Source organism: Budorcas taxicolor, chromosome 18 (genome assembly GCF_023091745.1).
Source record: "Budorcas taxicolor isolate Tak-1 chromosome 18, Takin1.1, whole genome shotgun sequence".
In the NCBI taxonomy this organism is placed as follows: domain Eukaryota; kingdom Metazoa; phylum Chordata; class Mammalia; order Artiodactyla; family Bovidae; genus Budorcas; species Budorcas taxicolor.
The window spans coordinates 3,409,277-3,426,193 of record NC_068927.1 but is presented as its reverse complement, the minus strand read 5'-3'; the positions used below and the strand labels follow the sequence as shown (position 1 = coordinate 3,426,193).

At 48.0% G+C, this 16,917-nt stretch overlaps 1 protein-coding gene across 1 annotated transcript in view; it reads right to left on the bottom strand.

The window, feature by feature from the left end:
- The window catches only part of COG4 (component of oligomeric golgi complex 4), a 28,318-nt gene that overhangs the window by 3,559 nt on the left and 7,842 nt on the right, over positions 1-16,917 (bottom strand). Inside the window, exons 6-18 of the mRNA XM_052655388.1 lie at positions 15,795-15,900; positions 15,135-15,292; positions 13,783-13,841; positions 11,863-11,996; positions 9,934-10,052; positions 9,246-9,412; positions 8,241-8,406; positions 4,092-4,154; positions 2,209-2,325; positions 1,544-1,636; positions 770-853; positions 479-580; positions 116-244 (exon numbers count right to left, since the gene is read on the bottom strand). Of these exons, the coding sequence (XP_052511348.1) occupies positions 116-244; positions 479-580; positions 770-853; positions 1,544-1,636; positions 2,209-2,325; positions 4,092-4,154; positions 8,241-8,406; positions 9,246-9,412; positions 9,934-10,052; positions 11,863-11,996; positions 13,783-13,841; positions 15,135-15,292; positions 15,795-15,900 (1,497 nt within the window). The remainder of the gene's footprint in view (positions 1-115; positions 245-478; positions 581-769; positions 854-1,543; positions 1,637-2,208; positions 2,326-4,091; positions 4,155-8,240; positions 8,407-9,245; positions 9,413-9,933; positions 10,053-11,862; positions 11,997-13,782; positions 13,842-15,134; positions 15,293-15,794; positions 15,901-16,917) is intronic.

Genomic DNA, 16,917 nt, shown 5'->3' with positions numbered 1-16,917 from the left:
GGCACTCAGGAAGGAGGTGGCCGGCAGGGCTGGGCTGCCGCTGGAGACCCAGGTTTTGTCTCTGCCTCTCCTCTGAGTCACCTTACTCTGGCAAGGCCAGGGGAGCCCCACATACCCGCTCCAGATTGAGGATCGTGGCCATCTGGGAGAGCCGGGCAAACTTGTCTCGGATGGTCCAGGTGGTCACCGTGGTGAGGTAGGCAATGAGTGACCTCAGCTCCTTGTCAAACTGCAGACCGCCCAGCTGCAAGGGAACACGAGTTCAAGGCCTGGCCCTCCAGCCAAGCAGCACCGGCCCCCAGCTTTGCTCAGTGCTTGGCTGCAAGGCCAGCGGGGACTCGGATGTGCTTCAGTTGGCTCTGCTGCCTCAGGGCAGCACTGAGCCTAGATGCACAGGGCCTGGGGTAGCAGGGAGGGCACAGACTGGTCCAACTTAGGGAAGACAGTAGAGTGGAGGCCTGTGCTGTCTTCACGTTACCCGGTTGAAGGTGGACTTCAGCACCACTCTCTCCAACTCGACTGTGATGAGGCTGGTCACGAGGCTGGTCAGGCTGTCGTAGATGACTGGGGACAGGCCGGCCTGCACGCAGAGATTGGACGTCAGTGGGGGTCCCACCTTGCCCCTCTGCCTCCATACGAGCTGTCGGGAGTGCTTCCACAGCCTGGGGCTTGGAAGGGCATCCAGGGCTCCCAGCAGGAGCTGATGATGGGCGGCTGATCTGGCAGAGGTGGCGAATTCTACAGACTGGTCCTGAGAGCCCTTGCTTACCTTGAACTCTGCCATTTGCTGCTCCAGATTAAGGATGAACTGTTGAACCCAAGGATCGTTGGCCTCATAGTCACTGAATTCCTCCTACATCAGGAAGCAAGGTGGGTCAGCAGGGACTTCTCCAAGGACCATTCACTCCCACCCCACTTCCTCTCCTCTAGGGAAACACTTCTGTAGCTTATGACTCATCTAGCCTAAAGCCAGCTTAAAACCAGGCTGGCAAAAACCGCTGTTTCTGCATCATACTTCTGACCAGCAACTGAAGCGGTGGCCCAAACAACATGGTAAACCTCCTGGCAGTTTACCCCCTCTTGTATCTTGTGTTCTATAGGAATGAAAAGATTGTGTATACATGCTCAGTTGTGTTTCCCTCTTCTGTGACCCCACGGACTATAGCTCGCCAGGCTCCTCTGTCCGTGGGATTTCTCAGGCAAGAATACTGGGGTGGGTTGCCATTTCCTCTTCCAGAGGATCTTCCTGACTCAGGGATCGAATATGTGTCTCTTGCGTTGGCATGCAGGTTCTTTACCAACTGCACCAGCTGGGAAGCCATGAAAAGATGTGGGGCAAAAAGAGCCTCAATAAAAGAGAATACATCAAGGCAAACTCCTTTTAGATGTCTTTTGGAGCCCTCTGACTGCAAGAACAACCTGTTACTGGGAGGAAGCTAGCCTTCGAGGGTGAGGGAGATGAGCCTGTAAGACAGCTCCACCGCTGGGGGCCAGGGAATGTGGGGCAATCCTGGGCTTGACAGCTGCCTGTGGTCAGGCTGACCTCCTCGATATTGTGGGAGACAGAGAGGAAGGTGTTGATCCAAGGCTGCACCTGCGGCTTGATGGCTGTGCTGTTCAGCTCTGTAAGCCCTTCCTGCAGGACAAGGCAGAGACGCGTCAGACGCGGGAGGCACGTGCCCCATCCCTTCCCTTTCTCTGCTCCGCCCACCCTTTGTCTGCCAGGGCATCCTCAGCTCGGAGCCTTTTCTGCAGGCCCTCTCTGAAATCTAGCAGAGATAATGCTGATCCAGGAGGCCAGGAACAACCTGTTCCTTTCGAGATATATCCTGAATCAGGTCCAGGCCAGAGATGCAGCCATGGGGTTGGTCTGATTTCTCAGCACCTGGTACCAGGCAGCACCTTCGGCTAAGGCCATGCAGGTCTGAGTACCCACGTGGTTCCGTTTCTTCTGAGCACCTTCCTGAGAGTGCCTGGCACTGTGGAGGCCGAGTGGAGACTCTAGAGGACCCTAATGCCAGCTTGTCAGTGTGACAGCAGCAGTGCTGAAAACCTTGAGTCTTCAAGGGACTCGCACAAGTTCAGTGGTGGGCACTCTGCTCCCTCACGCCTTCTCCCCACCACCCCCGTTTCCTTATATTGTGGAACCCACGATAAGCCAGTAATGATAGTCTCAGAGCAAGACACAAGCCCAGGACTGGGGCTTACCTGCAAGAGGTCTCGGAATTTGCCAGACACGGCAGCCAAGTCAGAAAGGCAGCTGTCAAACTTGGCCTGGGCCTGCTCCCCTCCAATGCCTTGGCTGAACAGCTTGGTGCAGTCACTCTAGGAGAGAACACCCAGCCATCAGGCTTCTGAGCCCAGGGAATATCATCATGACCACAGCTAAGATTTAAGTGCTTACTGTGTGCCAGGCCCAGTTTCAAGCACTTTACTTTTACTAAAGTATTTCCACTGTATAGATGAGGAGACTAAGGCACAGAGAAGTTAGTAATTGGCCTAAAGTCACACAGCACTGTCATGAAGCCGGGGATTACAGCTCCAGAGCACCTGTTTGTAAACTCCGCACGGAGGCTGAGTAGTAGAGAGCACACAGGGACGCTGCTCTGGGTTGCCAGGAGCTGCCTGCATTTCCTATAGCCTCCTCAGTTTGTGCTGTTTTGGCTCCAGCGGGAGCAGCAGTGAGGAAGAGCTGCTAAGGGACCAAAATCCAGCAGACTAATTAATGTTACAGAAAAAGTCAGGGACACAATTTAACGTGCCATGACCTAAGAACAACAGTGACGGCCACCGTGTTGAATACTTACGCTGTGAGAGACTATGCTACTGGTCCTTTGTGACTATTGCTCTTATTTTATTCCATTTTAAGACCATTTTGGGGTGACTTCCTAAGCTGGTCCAGTTTACAGCAGCCCCCTGAGCCTCCCTCAGGAAGCTCACCAGTGCGGAGGCCCTCTCCTTGTGTCTGCTCCTGGCCGCCTCAGGTGGCCCAGCCCTAAGGCCAGCGCTCAGCACCAGCCTCAGCACAGAGCCCCGTGCTTTTGCAGCAAAGCGCCTTCACAGGTACTGGTGCCTGCGGGGAGGCAGGACCCTGGCTCCTCTCCTCTCCCAGAGGCGGCGTTCAGGAGTGGAGGGGAGCTAGGCTCTTTGTTTTCTAGTATTTAACAAAGTAAATGCTCCATGCTGTTGTGTGTAACTACTGATACAATCATTAACCACCACTGCATGCTGCTCATATGCCAGGTGCTTTATAGTCTTGTTAATTCTCACAACAAACCTGTGGGGCAGAGACCATCCTTCCAGTTTCCAAGAGAGAAAACGGAGGCTCAGGGAGGTTAGAGAACTTGCCTCAGGCCCCACGGCTGGCCAGTGGTCAAATGGAGATGTGGACTCAGGGGTTCTGACTGACAAGCCCAAGTACCTTCCATTGTTATACGGCCTTCTCTAAATTCCATTGTTATATGGCCTTCTCTAAATTCCATTGTTATACGGCCTTCTCTAAAACCGATGACAGCAACTGGCTCTCCACAGGGTTAAGGGAACCCTACATATATTTTTTGGCTGTGCCACTCAGCTTGTGGGATCTTAGTTCCCTAATCAGGGACTGAACCCATGCCCTCACAGTGAAAGCGCAGAGTCCTAACCGCTGGACTGCCAGTGAATTCCCCTCAGAATCATTTTTATCTCAAAATTTATGGAAGACTTTATTATTTTTATAAAGTGCTTTCAATCCTTTTTTTTTTTTAAACCAGGCTACCCAACAAACCAGGAGCAGGGCCCCATGGAGATCTGTATTTCATTTCATTGATGACAGAAGTGAGGCTCAGGGATTTGTCCAAGGTCACATGCCAAGTATGTGCTGAAAGAGCTAACTTGAATTCTGATCTCCCAACTCATGGGTCATAATCTTCCTGTAGTTCAGAGATGCGCTGCTACTATCTCAATCACTAACGAACCCCCTCAAGTGTTCTGAGGAAGAGCTGGCTCAATGCCAGGAATGCCACGGCCCCAGCAGGAGTAGCGCACAGGGCTCACTCTCAACAGGAGGCATGGGAAGGCTGCAGAGAGCCGACAGCCAGGGTCCCCTTTACCTCCAGCGTCTTTTTCAAAGTGGAGATATTTTCACTGCAGACTTCCACGTTGTTCAGCGTCACCTGGGAGACAGGACAGAAGAACATCACTTCCTGCTCACTGTTGTTGGTACCCATTCCTGAGGATCAGGGCAGCTAAGGACCACCCTCAGCACTGTCACCAGGCAGGGGGCTCAGGTCTCAGCAGGCAGCATGGTGCACCAGGCTTGCCCTTTCTCCAGGGCCTGACACAAAGAGGCAGAGAAGCTATATGACCTCAGAGGTAGAGATACAGGGTTTTAGGTCTTTTTGTTCCATGTGTAGGCATACAAGTCTGGGAGAAATCCTGGGCCTCCAAACCTCCAAGCCGAGGTCAGTGATGCAGAGGCTGTCACTGATTTAAGAAATGCTTCCTGAGAGCCTGTTACCTGTCAAGTATTTGCTCAACCATTAGGTCTGTGGTTCTGCCAAATACCTTCTGCAAAACAAGTAAAGCTGACCCTTGAACAACACTGGGGTTAGGGGCACAGTAAAAAGTCAGCATATAACTTATAGCTGGCCCTCCAGGTCTACATCTGTGCGTGCGTGCTAAGTCACTTCAGTCGTGTCTGACTCTTTCATTTGTCCATGGGATTCTCCAGGCAAGAATACTGGAGTGGCTTGCCATTTCTTTCTCCAGAGGATCTTCCCAAACGAGGGACTGAACCTGCGTCTCTTGTGCCTCCTGCATTGGTGGGCAGGTTCTTTACCACTAGCGCCACCTGGGAAGCCCACCTGCCTCTGTGAATCTGCATCCATACATTCAACCGTGAATTACAGAGCTATAGTATTTACCACTGAAAAAAATCCATGTATAAGTGGATCTGTGCAGTTCAAACCCAGTCAACTGTATTATCAAGCCAGCTCATAGGGGTAAGGGGTCATTTCACCTAAGAGGGTGAAATGACTCAACAAGGTCGGTCAACTCTTGATTCAGCAAATATTTAAAGTGCCCACTATGTGCCAAGCACTGTGGAAGGTACTGGGAAGAAAGTGGTTAACAGAAAAAATTCAGCCCCTTGTAGAGTATACATTCCTGAAGCAAAGTCAGTAATAAATGTCAGGGAGTGATAAGCGCCACAAGGAAACATAAAGCCGAGGAGGATAGCGATTCAGCGAGTGACAGGCCACAGCGTTAGCGCCAGCATTAGAATTTAGGTTTCCCCACTCCAGGTCAAGGGCTCCTTTCTCTATAATTCACCTCCGTATGAGCTTGATGCACAAATACCAATCGTAAAAAGCAGTGGTGACAAAAACGGTAATTAAGGTAGAAACTGTGATGATGGCCATTTAGAGGAAAGAAACCAGGCACACCAGGAAGCTCATGGCAGAGCTGGTACCTGAGAGGGACTCAGGAGGCTAGGAGATAATTCTGGAGAGAAAGGCGAGTGCATTTCTCCACCCCCACCAGCTTCTGCTAGTCCACTGTCCTGTTTGATATTATCGTAATGGTACTTAGGATTATCTGGTATTGTCTTATTTGTTTCTCGTTTGCCTTTTCCACTCGAATGACAGCTCCACGAAGGCAGGGATCTAGTTTGTCCAAGAGAACTTTCTTGATGATGGCAATGTTCTAAATCTGAATTGTCCAGTACAGTAGCAATAACCATGTGTGGCTACTGAGCACTTGAAGGTGGCTGGTGCAACTCTGCAACTGGATTTTTAGCTTGAAGTTAAATAGCCACACCATACTGGGCAGTGCAGCTCAAAAACCCACAACAGTGCCTGATATACAGAAGTTTCTCAATAAATATTTGTTGAATGAATGAATAACTATCTTCTGGAGAAAGGATAATAAAGGCAAATGCAGAGTGGCAGAAAACCCCAAAACATATCTGGAGACCAGGAGAGTCAGGGGGTAGACGTGCAGGGATATGACACGAGGTAGGGCTGCAGAGACAGGTGATGTCAGCCTGGGGCGCAGGTGCTACGCGGTCCGGGACGCGGGGTGGGGCTGAGGAATATGTAAAGTGGGTGGACACTATATGAGCACCGATGTGGTTTGGGAATACTGATCTGGAAGCCGCTGTGTGGGAGAAGTTTGAGTCTGAGACAACCACGCTCCCCTTGAATGGGTGTGCTAGTGCCACGCCCAGGAAGGCCGAGGTGACGGGGAGAAGCTGATGCTTCAAGAGGCGAGCCAGAAACTTCAGGATTTCTGGGTGAAAGAGGCTCAGAACCCCAGGGACTGGGACTGGATGTCCCTTTTGTCTCTCGCAGGAACACTGCCCTTGTCCGCATCCTGCAGCCGGCGCTGGAAGGCCATGCTGCTGGCAGTGCTGCTGCGGCTGCGTGCACGCTGGATGGATGGCACCGGAGGCGTCCCTTTCACGTGTCGCAACACCTGGCCACCAACATCACCAGCCTCCGGAGACGCAGCTGCACTGTCACGACAGCTCAGGGATGGAAGCCATAACATTAATGTCTCCAAGGCATTTGAGTGCATAAGAAAAATCTGTCATGAGGGGAAAATGGATTTGGGTTCAAGTGGTATTGATTTCAAAGTTTCCTTGTACTGACAGTCCTTGTAAGCATGGATTCACTGGGCTTATCCCAGCTCACAGTGACTGATATATCAGCACCGTCGGGGAATTCATCTTGACAGCCAAATAAATCAAGGTGACATAAGAAGTAGGCCCTGTGGTGGGAGTGATGACATTTTAAGTACTCGGCGTCAGGAAAACTAGAAAACTGTCACCAGGCATTTAGCATCACCTTTTCTTGTCGGCCTTATCTTCTGGGCCTCAAACAATGGAGCTGTCTGAATGGGAGCAGCAAATGTGTGAGCGCATAGCAGCCAGCCTACTGGGGACCCGTGGAGCCAAGGGATAGAAAATAGGACTAGAAGGACAGATGTGCCAGACTCAGGAGGGCCTCAGCAAAACGCCCAGGCAAAGATGTCTAGTTTCGATGTGGTAGGTAGCAGGGAGTCGTTTCTGAGCAGAGAAATGAAAGAATGAAAGTTCTGTGAAGAATGAAATAGAATGCAAATAAAAATGAAAAATTAAAGTCAGTTCATGATTATATGAAGCTGGTTGCCAGAAATGCTGGCAAAGTTCTCTAAAGGTACAGAGGCAATAATTTCTTAGACAGAATCCTGTTGTGTTTTTTTTGGCAACAACCATGACATCCTAAATCGACAGGACCCATGCTCAGGGAAAATATTTTCAATGACAAGGAGAAAGTAGGACTGCCTGAATAGACTTCATTGGATCTGTCTGAGGACTGGTTACTGTGGTTTTCCCTTGCATGGGGACAAGGTAAAAATTAGCATGTTTAGGCTTCTGTCTCTGAAACCAACGTCTCAACTTTTTTGATGTCATAGTTCCCTTTAAGAATAATAAAAGCTTAAGAACCTTGCTTCCAGAAAAAAACACATATACATTTTTGCATCCCCTGCAGGGTGTTCAGGACTCCATCTGTGGACTGCTGTCGACTGAGAGCTCCACTGTCGGATGTTTCCTTCAGGTCTCTAAACCCCAGGAGCCGAGAAGAGTCTGGCTAATGCGGGGAGGGCAGAACGGCCTCTGATAGCACCGTACCCACACATGCCAAGACAGCAGGTGCCAGAAAGGCCTGACCACAGGCCCAGGACTCCATGTGCATTCTTTTGGGCTCATCACACGTTGGTTGTTGCCCGGTATGAACCCTTTCATCCTCCTGTACTTTTTCCCCAGCTGTCACACACCTGTCATGTTGGGTAGTAGCGCTTGAAGAAGCTCACCTTCCTGAGGAGGCTGAAAGTCTAAGAAGTGTGCCAGAAAAGCAGTTTGGTAGGCCTAATGGGTCAGCCCCCTCCCCCACTATAGGCCATCCTCAGAGAAGCGGTCTGGGGGCTGGCATAGATGTCATCCAAGCCTGGTACTCAGTGGAGCCCTTAACAGCTGGGGGTGCTCCTGGGAATGGGCACTGGGGAGCTCTGAGGCGGCCAGCCTTCTTGGCAGGAACAGGACATGTCCTGGCTCAGGCTGCTCTGAAAAAGGTCCCTAGATTTAAATGGTTTCAGAACCTCTAGAAGGAGCCTTCCCTAAAGGAGGAATTCTCCGCCTCTGCAGACACTGGAGGAGGAGTCTCCAGTCAATGGCTGGCTAACCGCGGCGCAGCCCAGCTCCCACCTGCGGGGCCGCCTACCAGGAAGGACAGCTTGGCCTCGTCAGTGCTCTCGATGCCTTTGGTGCCGAACTTGCCCTGCTGGAGGCTGCTGTGCACGATGCTCACGGCACTGGTCACCCCGCGCTGGATGTCCTGCAGGGTGGTGGCTGGGAAGCCCATCCGCAGCTTGTGACACAGGACGTCCCTGGGGCAGAGGGGCACACGGGGACTGGCAGCACGCAACCTGGCCTCCAGGACGGGTGCACCAGCGGGCTCACCACCCCGAGCCAGCAGCGTAACCTGCTCTTCCCAGGGAGCAGGAGGCCCTGAGCAGTCAGGGCATGAGAGGCCGCACCCCCTCAAAGGCATTGATGGGGCCAGCTCCTGACTGACTGCGAGGCTGTCACTGAGCGGCGCTGAGCTCCAACACGCTCAGGAGGAAGCACAGCTCGGTGAAGGCAGCGCCATGTGAGCGTGGAGACAACAGCATGTGAAGGTCAGGCTCCACTCCGTGTTCTACCACTTATGAGATGTGTGATCTCCCTGGGCCCCGGGTCCCTCATCTACAGAAGAGAGCCAGCGGCTCCCACCTCACAGGGTCACTGTCAGGACTGAACGGGAGTGTGTGATCTCCCTGGGCCCCGGGTCCCTCATCTACAGAAGAGAGCCAGCGGCTCCCACCTCACAGGGGCACTGTCAGGACTGAACGGGAGCAGGGCATCGGCACAGTGCCTGCCTGGTAGCAGAGGTAAGTATCACCATTAACATTACAGCTGCTGCTTTCATCTGAGGCGCCTGTTCCCTTTCCTCAGTCTGAGGGCCAGAAAGAATCCAGTCCAGGAAATACATATTTGGCCTATGAGGTATCGGGGTGCTGCACAACTGCCTGGAGTCAAGGATGTGGTGCTATGGATAGGAGCTTATAGCCTGTATAGAATTGAACTTGAATCATAAGGCAAAAAAAGGGAGAAACAAAATGGGCCCCAGGAATCCAACAGGAGGACCCTTCCGCCTCCCAGAGAATGGAAAGGGTGGCGGCTGTACCTGAAGTCAGACTCCAGCTCTGTGGTGGCGAGGTTGATCATGGCGCAGAGGCAGTCGATGCTGGAGCTAGACAGGGCCCGGCCGATGCACTTCTTAACAATGTAGAAGACGTCATCCACCATGCTGGATGTCAACTGGCCCTTCTCATAGGTGTCCAGCGCCACAGCCTACCCCAGAGGCAGATTGCCCAGTAAGGGCCCCAGTTCTGTCATGGTCCTAGATAGTTCTGTACTTTGTCTGTGCTTTTCCTAAAATAGCTTGTTCTGGTCACCGCTTGGAGTGGCTCCTCCTTGCTAAAACAGTTCACTTCCCTACTGATCACCAATGTTAGGAAACTAAGTAGTTAGGGTGTCTGCCTCGAGAATATCTGGTATGCAGGATATAAGACACCAGGGGAGGCCCATCTTCTCCATGGCTCCTCACCCACACACTGCTATGGAGGCAGGGGGCAGAGAGGCTCCCGAGGAGCTGAGGTGCTCTTCTATGACCCTTGGGGAAGAAGTCCCAGCTGGGTCCATGAAGAGCCCGATCACGCCAAAGATGCCCTCTGACCATTCAAAGCAGTACACTTAGTTGGCATGCCAGGGTATTCTCAAAGCAGGACCGAGAAATACGACATGCCTCGGCCGTCAGCCTGGCTTCCTGGACAGGATGCCCCATCTCCGGGGGGCGGTTTCCTCTGTCCTACCTTGTTGACAGTCTCCCTCATGAAGTACTCCTCCATGGTGATATATAGACCAATGAGCTCCTGCATGGTGCAGCTCAGTAGGCAGTTATTGAGGAGTCTGTCCAGGCACTTCTGGTGCTCTAGGAGACAGCCAAGAAAGGAATACTCACTCTTCTTTCCCAAAGGAAATAGATCTTTTTTTTTTTTTTAGGTCCCTTTCTAGTCTCTGTTCCAAATCTGTACATAATTTACATGGTTACAATCACAGTACTGATACAAGTCTGTATCCTGCTTAAAAATTACATCATAAATATTTCATTGTTTCTATGTAGTTTTTCTTTTTAGCTTACTGATCTTTAATGGCTGTGTGATATCTTATGTAGATAGTCCATATTTTTTTAAATTACTGTTTTTAGACAATGCGTTATTTCCAAACATTTTGACATTATTAGAGATAACTGGAAATCACAGTAATTGGAGATTGCAGTTTTTAGATTTTTCATTCTATAAAAAGTGCTGTCCAACAAGATTTTCTGTGATAGGAATGTTCTGTGTCTGCTGCCTAATGTAGTAGCCACTATTAAGTGCTTGGAATGTGCTTAATATGATTGAGGAACTGAATGTTAAATTTTATTTAATTTTGTGAAAAGTGAAAGTATTCGTTGTTCAGTCCTGTCTGACTCTTTGTGACTCTATGGACTGTATGTAGCCTGCCAGGCTCTTCCTTCCATGGAATTTTCCAGGCAAGAATATTGGAGTGGTTAGCCCTTTCCTTCTCCAGGAGATCTTCCTGACCAAGAGACTGAACCTGCATCTCTTGCACTGCAGGCAGATTCTTCATCATCCTGAGCCACCAGGGAAGCCCTTATTTAATTTTAATTAAAATTTAAATAGTTACCTGTGGGTTGTGGCTACTGTATTAAACAGCACAACTCTGAACATTCATGGTCATTATTAACAGCAATAAGTACCAAACTCCAGATGAGCTCAAATCCTCTTTGAAACACCAATTCAGGGGCTTTATTGGTGGCCCAGTGGGCAGGGTTCTGCGCTCCCACTGCAGGAGGCATGGGCTTGATCTCTGATGGGGAACCATGATCCCACAAATCTTGTAGCAATGCCCAAAACAAATAAAAAAACCAAACCACCAGGTCATAGAAATAATTCCCTTGCCATGCATTATTGGTACAAGCCACGCAGATTGCCACAGATGCTAGGTGAGTTTCAGGTCTCCAGTTAAGAGAATTCTGCATATACTCAACCAGAAGGAATTAAACACTCTTCTTAAAAACCTGGAGTCAGTGTGTCAGTAAAATAGGACAGTGGCACACCTTTTTAGTCAACATATTTATTCCTTCAAAAATTGTGACTGAGGGAACGGGGAGACTGAGGGAGGGAGTGAAAGGTTTTCTCAATATTATGCTTCAATACTACATGAGGCGTAATTTATATATCATAAAATTCAACCATTGTATATGTGCAATTCAATGATTTTTTTTCAGTAACTTTATGTTTTGTAACAATAGCCACAATCCTGTTTTAGAATATTCTTATCACTCTTTAAAGTTCCCTCATGAAATTATGTATATTTTTTTGTTCTATCAACCTACCTATCTATCATCTGCACATACTGCCTACTTAAACACCAGTCCTGAAATCTGAGCTGGTGAGGAAGCAGGGTGTGGGGAAAAGAGCAGGAGATTCACTGAACCGTTCTTGCCTTTAGCCATTTTCATCTGTACAGTGATTAGGTGGCCTCAAAGACCCAGTCCAATTCTAAAACCTGGTAAGTCCAGATTTCCTCCTGACAGTCAATTTGTCCACAGATCTCCCCCAGAGACTAATAAGCCCCAGTTATTTCCTCATTAAAAGAATCTGTGACTTAACTAGTAGAAAACAGGGCCAACTATGCCCCGACCCATCCCAGGGAACACGGGCAACACCTTTTACCTTGTTTGACTTCTTCTGAGGCCATGGAGTCCCCCACCTCAAAATCTGAGCTGATCCTTTTCCTGAGGAAGCGTAGGTAGAGCTCACTGCGGGCATTCATCAGGGTGACCTCAGTCAGGATAGGATCCAGTTCCCTAAGACACGTGGAGCAGAAAGCATAAGCAGGACACTGGATTCCTTCAGATAAAAGAGCTACAGGGCAAATAGAGTCCTGAAGTCCCCCTCCCCCAGGCCCAGGAGGGTCAGCTCTGCCAAATGGTCCTTCTGGCTCTGCTGGCCCAGTTGTGATCAGAGATGGTGGTCAACCACATGTTCCATTTTCATGTTTCACCTGAATTATTCACCCCTAAAAATGCTGCCAGAGCTGCATAAGAGACGGGGAGATGTATTTTTATTTTTAGTGTAATATGCTCTGCCGTGTCTGACTCTTTGTGACTCCGCGGACTGTAGCCCGCCAGGCTCCTCTGTCCATGGGATTCTCCAGGCGAGAATACTGGAGTGGGCTGCTGTTTCCTTCCCCAGGGGATCTTCTCGACCCAAGGATTGAACCCGTGTCTCCTGCATTGGCAGACAGATTCTTTACCACTGAGCCACCAGGGAAGCCCGTATTTTTGTTAGTGGCTCGAGTGAAAATGATCTATCTTTCATGTAAAACAAATCATGCTTCCCTAACCCCTCATGTAGCTGTGGTGGAATTTTTTAGGATACATCCTTAAACTGTGTCCCACACCGATCACCTACGTAGATAAAAAGCCAAATCAATCTTGGAAAAAAAATGTTAGCGGACTCACACTTTCCAATTTTAAAACTTATCACAAAGCTAACAGCAAACAAGGCAGTGTGGTTTTACTGACATAAGAACAGACATATAGATTAATAAGAGTCCAGATATCTTGACACTTCTGGTCAACTGATTTGCAACAAGAATGCTAAGACAATTCAATGAAGAAAGAATATAGTCTTTTCAACAAACTGTACTGGGATAACAAATAGCCACTTATAAGGAATGAAGTTGATCCCCTCCCTCACATTTTAGACAAAATTAACTAATTTTCCACACTGACGTCCAAGAGACCTTTTCAGGACGTAAATCCGGTCCTATCGTAATCATGAGTTTTCCACAGCTCTTGGGATACAAACACCAAACAGCCTGACTTGACAACCTCGCTAGACTCACCTCATGGCAGACTCTCCAACTCCCTGCACTTCAGCTGTACTAGCCTTCTTTGGGTTTTCAATACAGGGAGTCTTTGCACATTTTCTCTCTCCTCTACCTGGAACACATTTCACCTTATTCTTATTTACTCTTTTTTTTATCTTTTTGGCTGCGCCACGCAGCATGTGGAATCTTAGAGACTGAACTCATGCCCCTGCACTGCGAGCACAGAGCCTTAACCCCTGGGCCACCAGGGAAGTCCCTCTACTTACTCATTAGAAAAATGAAAGGGAACTTTTTATTTCTTCCGTGTAAGGGTATAGCTAATTAACAGTGTTGTGATAGTTTCGGGTGAACAGTGAAGGGACTCAGCCATACGTATACGTTTATCCATTATCCCCTTCTATTTACCCTTAAAGTCTCAGATGTAAGATCATGTCCTCAGGGTTCCCTTCCTTGAACTTCATCAGCCCAGGTTATATCCCTTTTTTGCATGCTTCCCTGTGCTCTGTGCTCAGTACACTGTAATGATTAACAGCACCAGCTCTAGACCCAGACTGCAGCATTGATAATGATCTAGTATTCTTGACAAAACACAAACGTGTTATACACATGCTTTTGTTTGTATGCTATATTCCATTCTAAAAAGAGAGTCACAGAGAAAGTATTCTTAAAATGTAAACCACACTGTAAGAGAGCAGCCTCTGAATGATACTTGACTAGCGATGCAAACTTCCATGGAGTGAAGAAAAGAGGATTATTACCTTGGCTCTATTTTTTCTGATGTAGAATTTCTCATCAAGTTGCTCTGGACATGCCGAAACTGCAATATATCACAGAAATGAGAATAATCTTCCCCTCCCTCCTTCTATCTGCTTCCTGCTGGTCCCTCCAGACTTTTGGTATAACAATGTTTAGATTTAGTTTAACAGGTAAGTTAAAAGGAGGCTGTCAACGGGAGGTGCCAAAGATTTACTTTTGATTTATATGCTAATGTTCACCTCTATTATTGTACTTAAAAGTGATGCTAGTGGTATTCCAATGAACTAATGTCTAGTCTCCTAGAGTTCTAGAAATTAAATTATATGGGGTTACTCCTATTTCTAAGTTCTATTCTTATTTTATCTGCTCAAAGGAATGGAGAAACAAAGTTCTGAAAAAGCAATGTTACCTTCAGCCCTTACTTTGTCTACAAAGGTCTGTCTAGTCAAAGCTATGGTTTTTCCAGTGGTCATGTATGGATGTGAGAGCTGGACTATAAAGAAAGCTGAGCGCCAAAGAATTGATGCTTTCGAACTGTGGTGTTGGAGAAGACTCTTGAGAGTCCCTTGGACTGCAAGGAGATCCAACCAGTCCATCTTAAAGGAAATCAGTCCTGAATATTCATTGGAAGGACTGATGCTGAAGCTGAAACTCCAATACTTTTGGCCTCCTGATATGAAGAACTGACTCACTGGAACAGACCCTGATGTTGGGAAAGATTGAAGGCAGGAGGAAAAGGGGATGACAGAGGATGAGATGGCTGGCTGGCATCACTGACTTGATGGACATGAGTTTGAGTAAACTCTGGAAGTTGGTGATGGACAGGCAAGCCTGGCGTGCTGCAGTCCACGGGGTCGCAAAGAGTCAGACACAACTGAGTGACTGAATTGAACTGAACTGATTCCTATTTTATCTGCTCAAAGAAATGGAGAAACCTAAAGTTCTGAAAAAGCAAATGTTACCTTTAGTCCTTAAGGAATAAAGGGGAAATCTGAGACAGAATTATTTAACATTGAATAAGACCTTAGGAAATCAAATTCTCACTCAGTCACCAGATGGCAATGCTGCACATTCTGTGATTGACAAGTGGTTTAATGTTTCTGTTGTGTTCATTTTAGGAAGCCCTTTCTATTTCCTTCTCAGCCTTGTACTGAGGCCATCATCACCTTGACAACACCTCCCGTCCAAAGCAAGCTGGGGAGTGGCAAGATGCAGGCCAGTCTGCATTTGACGTCTTTATGCTACTTGTATCTTCTTTGCACTCCCCACCCCCTCAGCCTCCCTGCCCGATTTATTCCGTTCAGTATTGCTGGCTAACGGTGCTTCCAACCCCCTATCAGCTTCCCCTGCTCACCTGCTGTCGGTAGTCCCTCTGCTTGATGAACTTGTCTACCACCTTCTCTACCTGTGTGTCACATTCCACCTGCAGGTATTTTATCAGGGTATAAAGTCTGCCTGGCCCGTAGTATGTTTCCACTATCGGCTGATGGGTCTCCACAATTCGGGCAATTCCTGGAAGGGAGAAAGGGAGAGGGCTGGCTTCCAAATGTTCTTCCCACAGATGCACTCCTTTCTTCTATCCAGGACTGACTTGGGGTCTAACTCAACACTTTCTGGCTGTTTTACTTCCCAAATGAACACAAATGGTTCTTACTGGTGTCAGGAATTGCTAAGCAAATCTGTTACCTATGCACAGTGCTTGGTAAACAGCAGGCGTTTGATAAATTATACTGACAGTTTCTACAGGAGCATCTTTGGAAATGAGCATCACTCTGTCCCCTGTCGTTTTTTAGTTAAATACACTCTTGGAGTTTTATTCTCAAGGACTAGGGAGAACAAAACATCTGAGAGACTCTAATCTTTGAGAATCAGATACTGAATTGGGACATTAATTCTCCAATAAACCAGTATATAGCAAACCACAGGATTAAAGTAAAGGGATCAGGCTGGTCAGGAGAAAAGAAAAGCTAGGATGCAGGTGCTGGAAGTGTCTGCAGTGGAGAAAGAGGCTTGCCTTCAAACAGAAGAGTCAGTGTATCTGCAAAGATGACCGCAGCTCTTCGATCACTCATGTCTGTGCCTAAAACCAGCAGGAGGTTCTCCTCAGCTTTACTGGCCACCTGAAAAAGTAGAAAATCCACAAATATTTCTTAGACCAAAGGTTAGCCTCAGTTTTTCTAAAAGACCTCCCAGTGGCTTTTTTCCCCATGTTTCCCTTGAAGCTAGAAAGCCTAGATGGCACAGAGGAGTGTCCCTTGGGGGCTGTGGGCTGTCCAAACCTCAGGCAAGACAAAGAACCTAACATGGTAGTTAACTCTTCTTCCATTCAGAGGGATTAATGATGCTTTCCTTTTCCTTGATAATATCTACAGCTGTTAAACTGGGGAGAGAGTCCCAAGTTACAATAATTGTTTCAAAGAATAACTCAAGAGTTATTATTAATTGGTGCTCTGTTGAGTAGCAGACAGAATCTGGGTACTTCCAAGGGAATTTTAAGGGATTAACAGTAGAAGCCCTTTCTAGGTTTCAGATAACAAAGTACTGATAAAAAAAAAGTATTGATAGAAAAGTACCATAAAGCAGTTACATTTCATTTCTTGTTAATTTTTAGAATGGTCCCTTGGACTCCAAGGAGATCCAACCAGTCCATTCTAAAGGAGATCAGCCCTCAGTGTTCTTTGGAAGGAATGATGCTAAAGCTGAAACTCCAGTACTTTGGCCACCTCATGCGAAGAGTTGACTCACTGGAAAAGACTCTGATGCTGGGAGGGATTGGAGGCAGGAGGAAGAGGGGATGACAGAGGATGAGATTGCTGGATGGTATCACCGATTCGATGGACGTGAATTTGAGTGAACTCAGGGAGACGGTGATGGACAGGGAGGCCTGGCGTGCTACGATTCATGGGGTCGCAAAGAGTCGGACACGACTGAGCGACTGAACTGAACTGAAAACACACTTAAACATTCAAAAGGAACAAAGGAGTATTGGATGAAAAGTAATTCTTTCTCTTATCTATGTTTCTTGGTCTCCTAAGTTTCCTCTTGAGAGGTGACCACTGCTAACTGTCTCCCACATACCCCATGTTTATGTAACATACAATCTTTACTGCAGCTCTCTCCAATTTCAACATGAATAA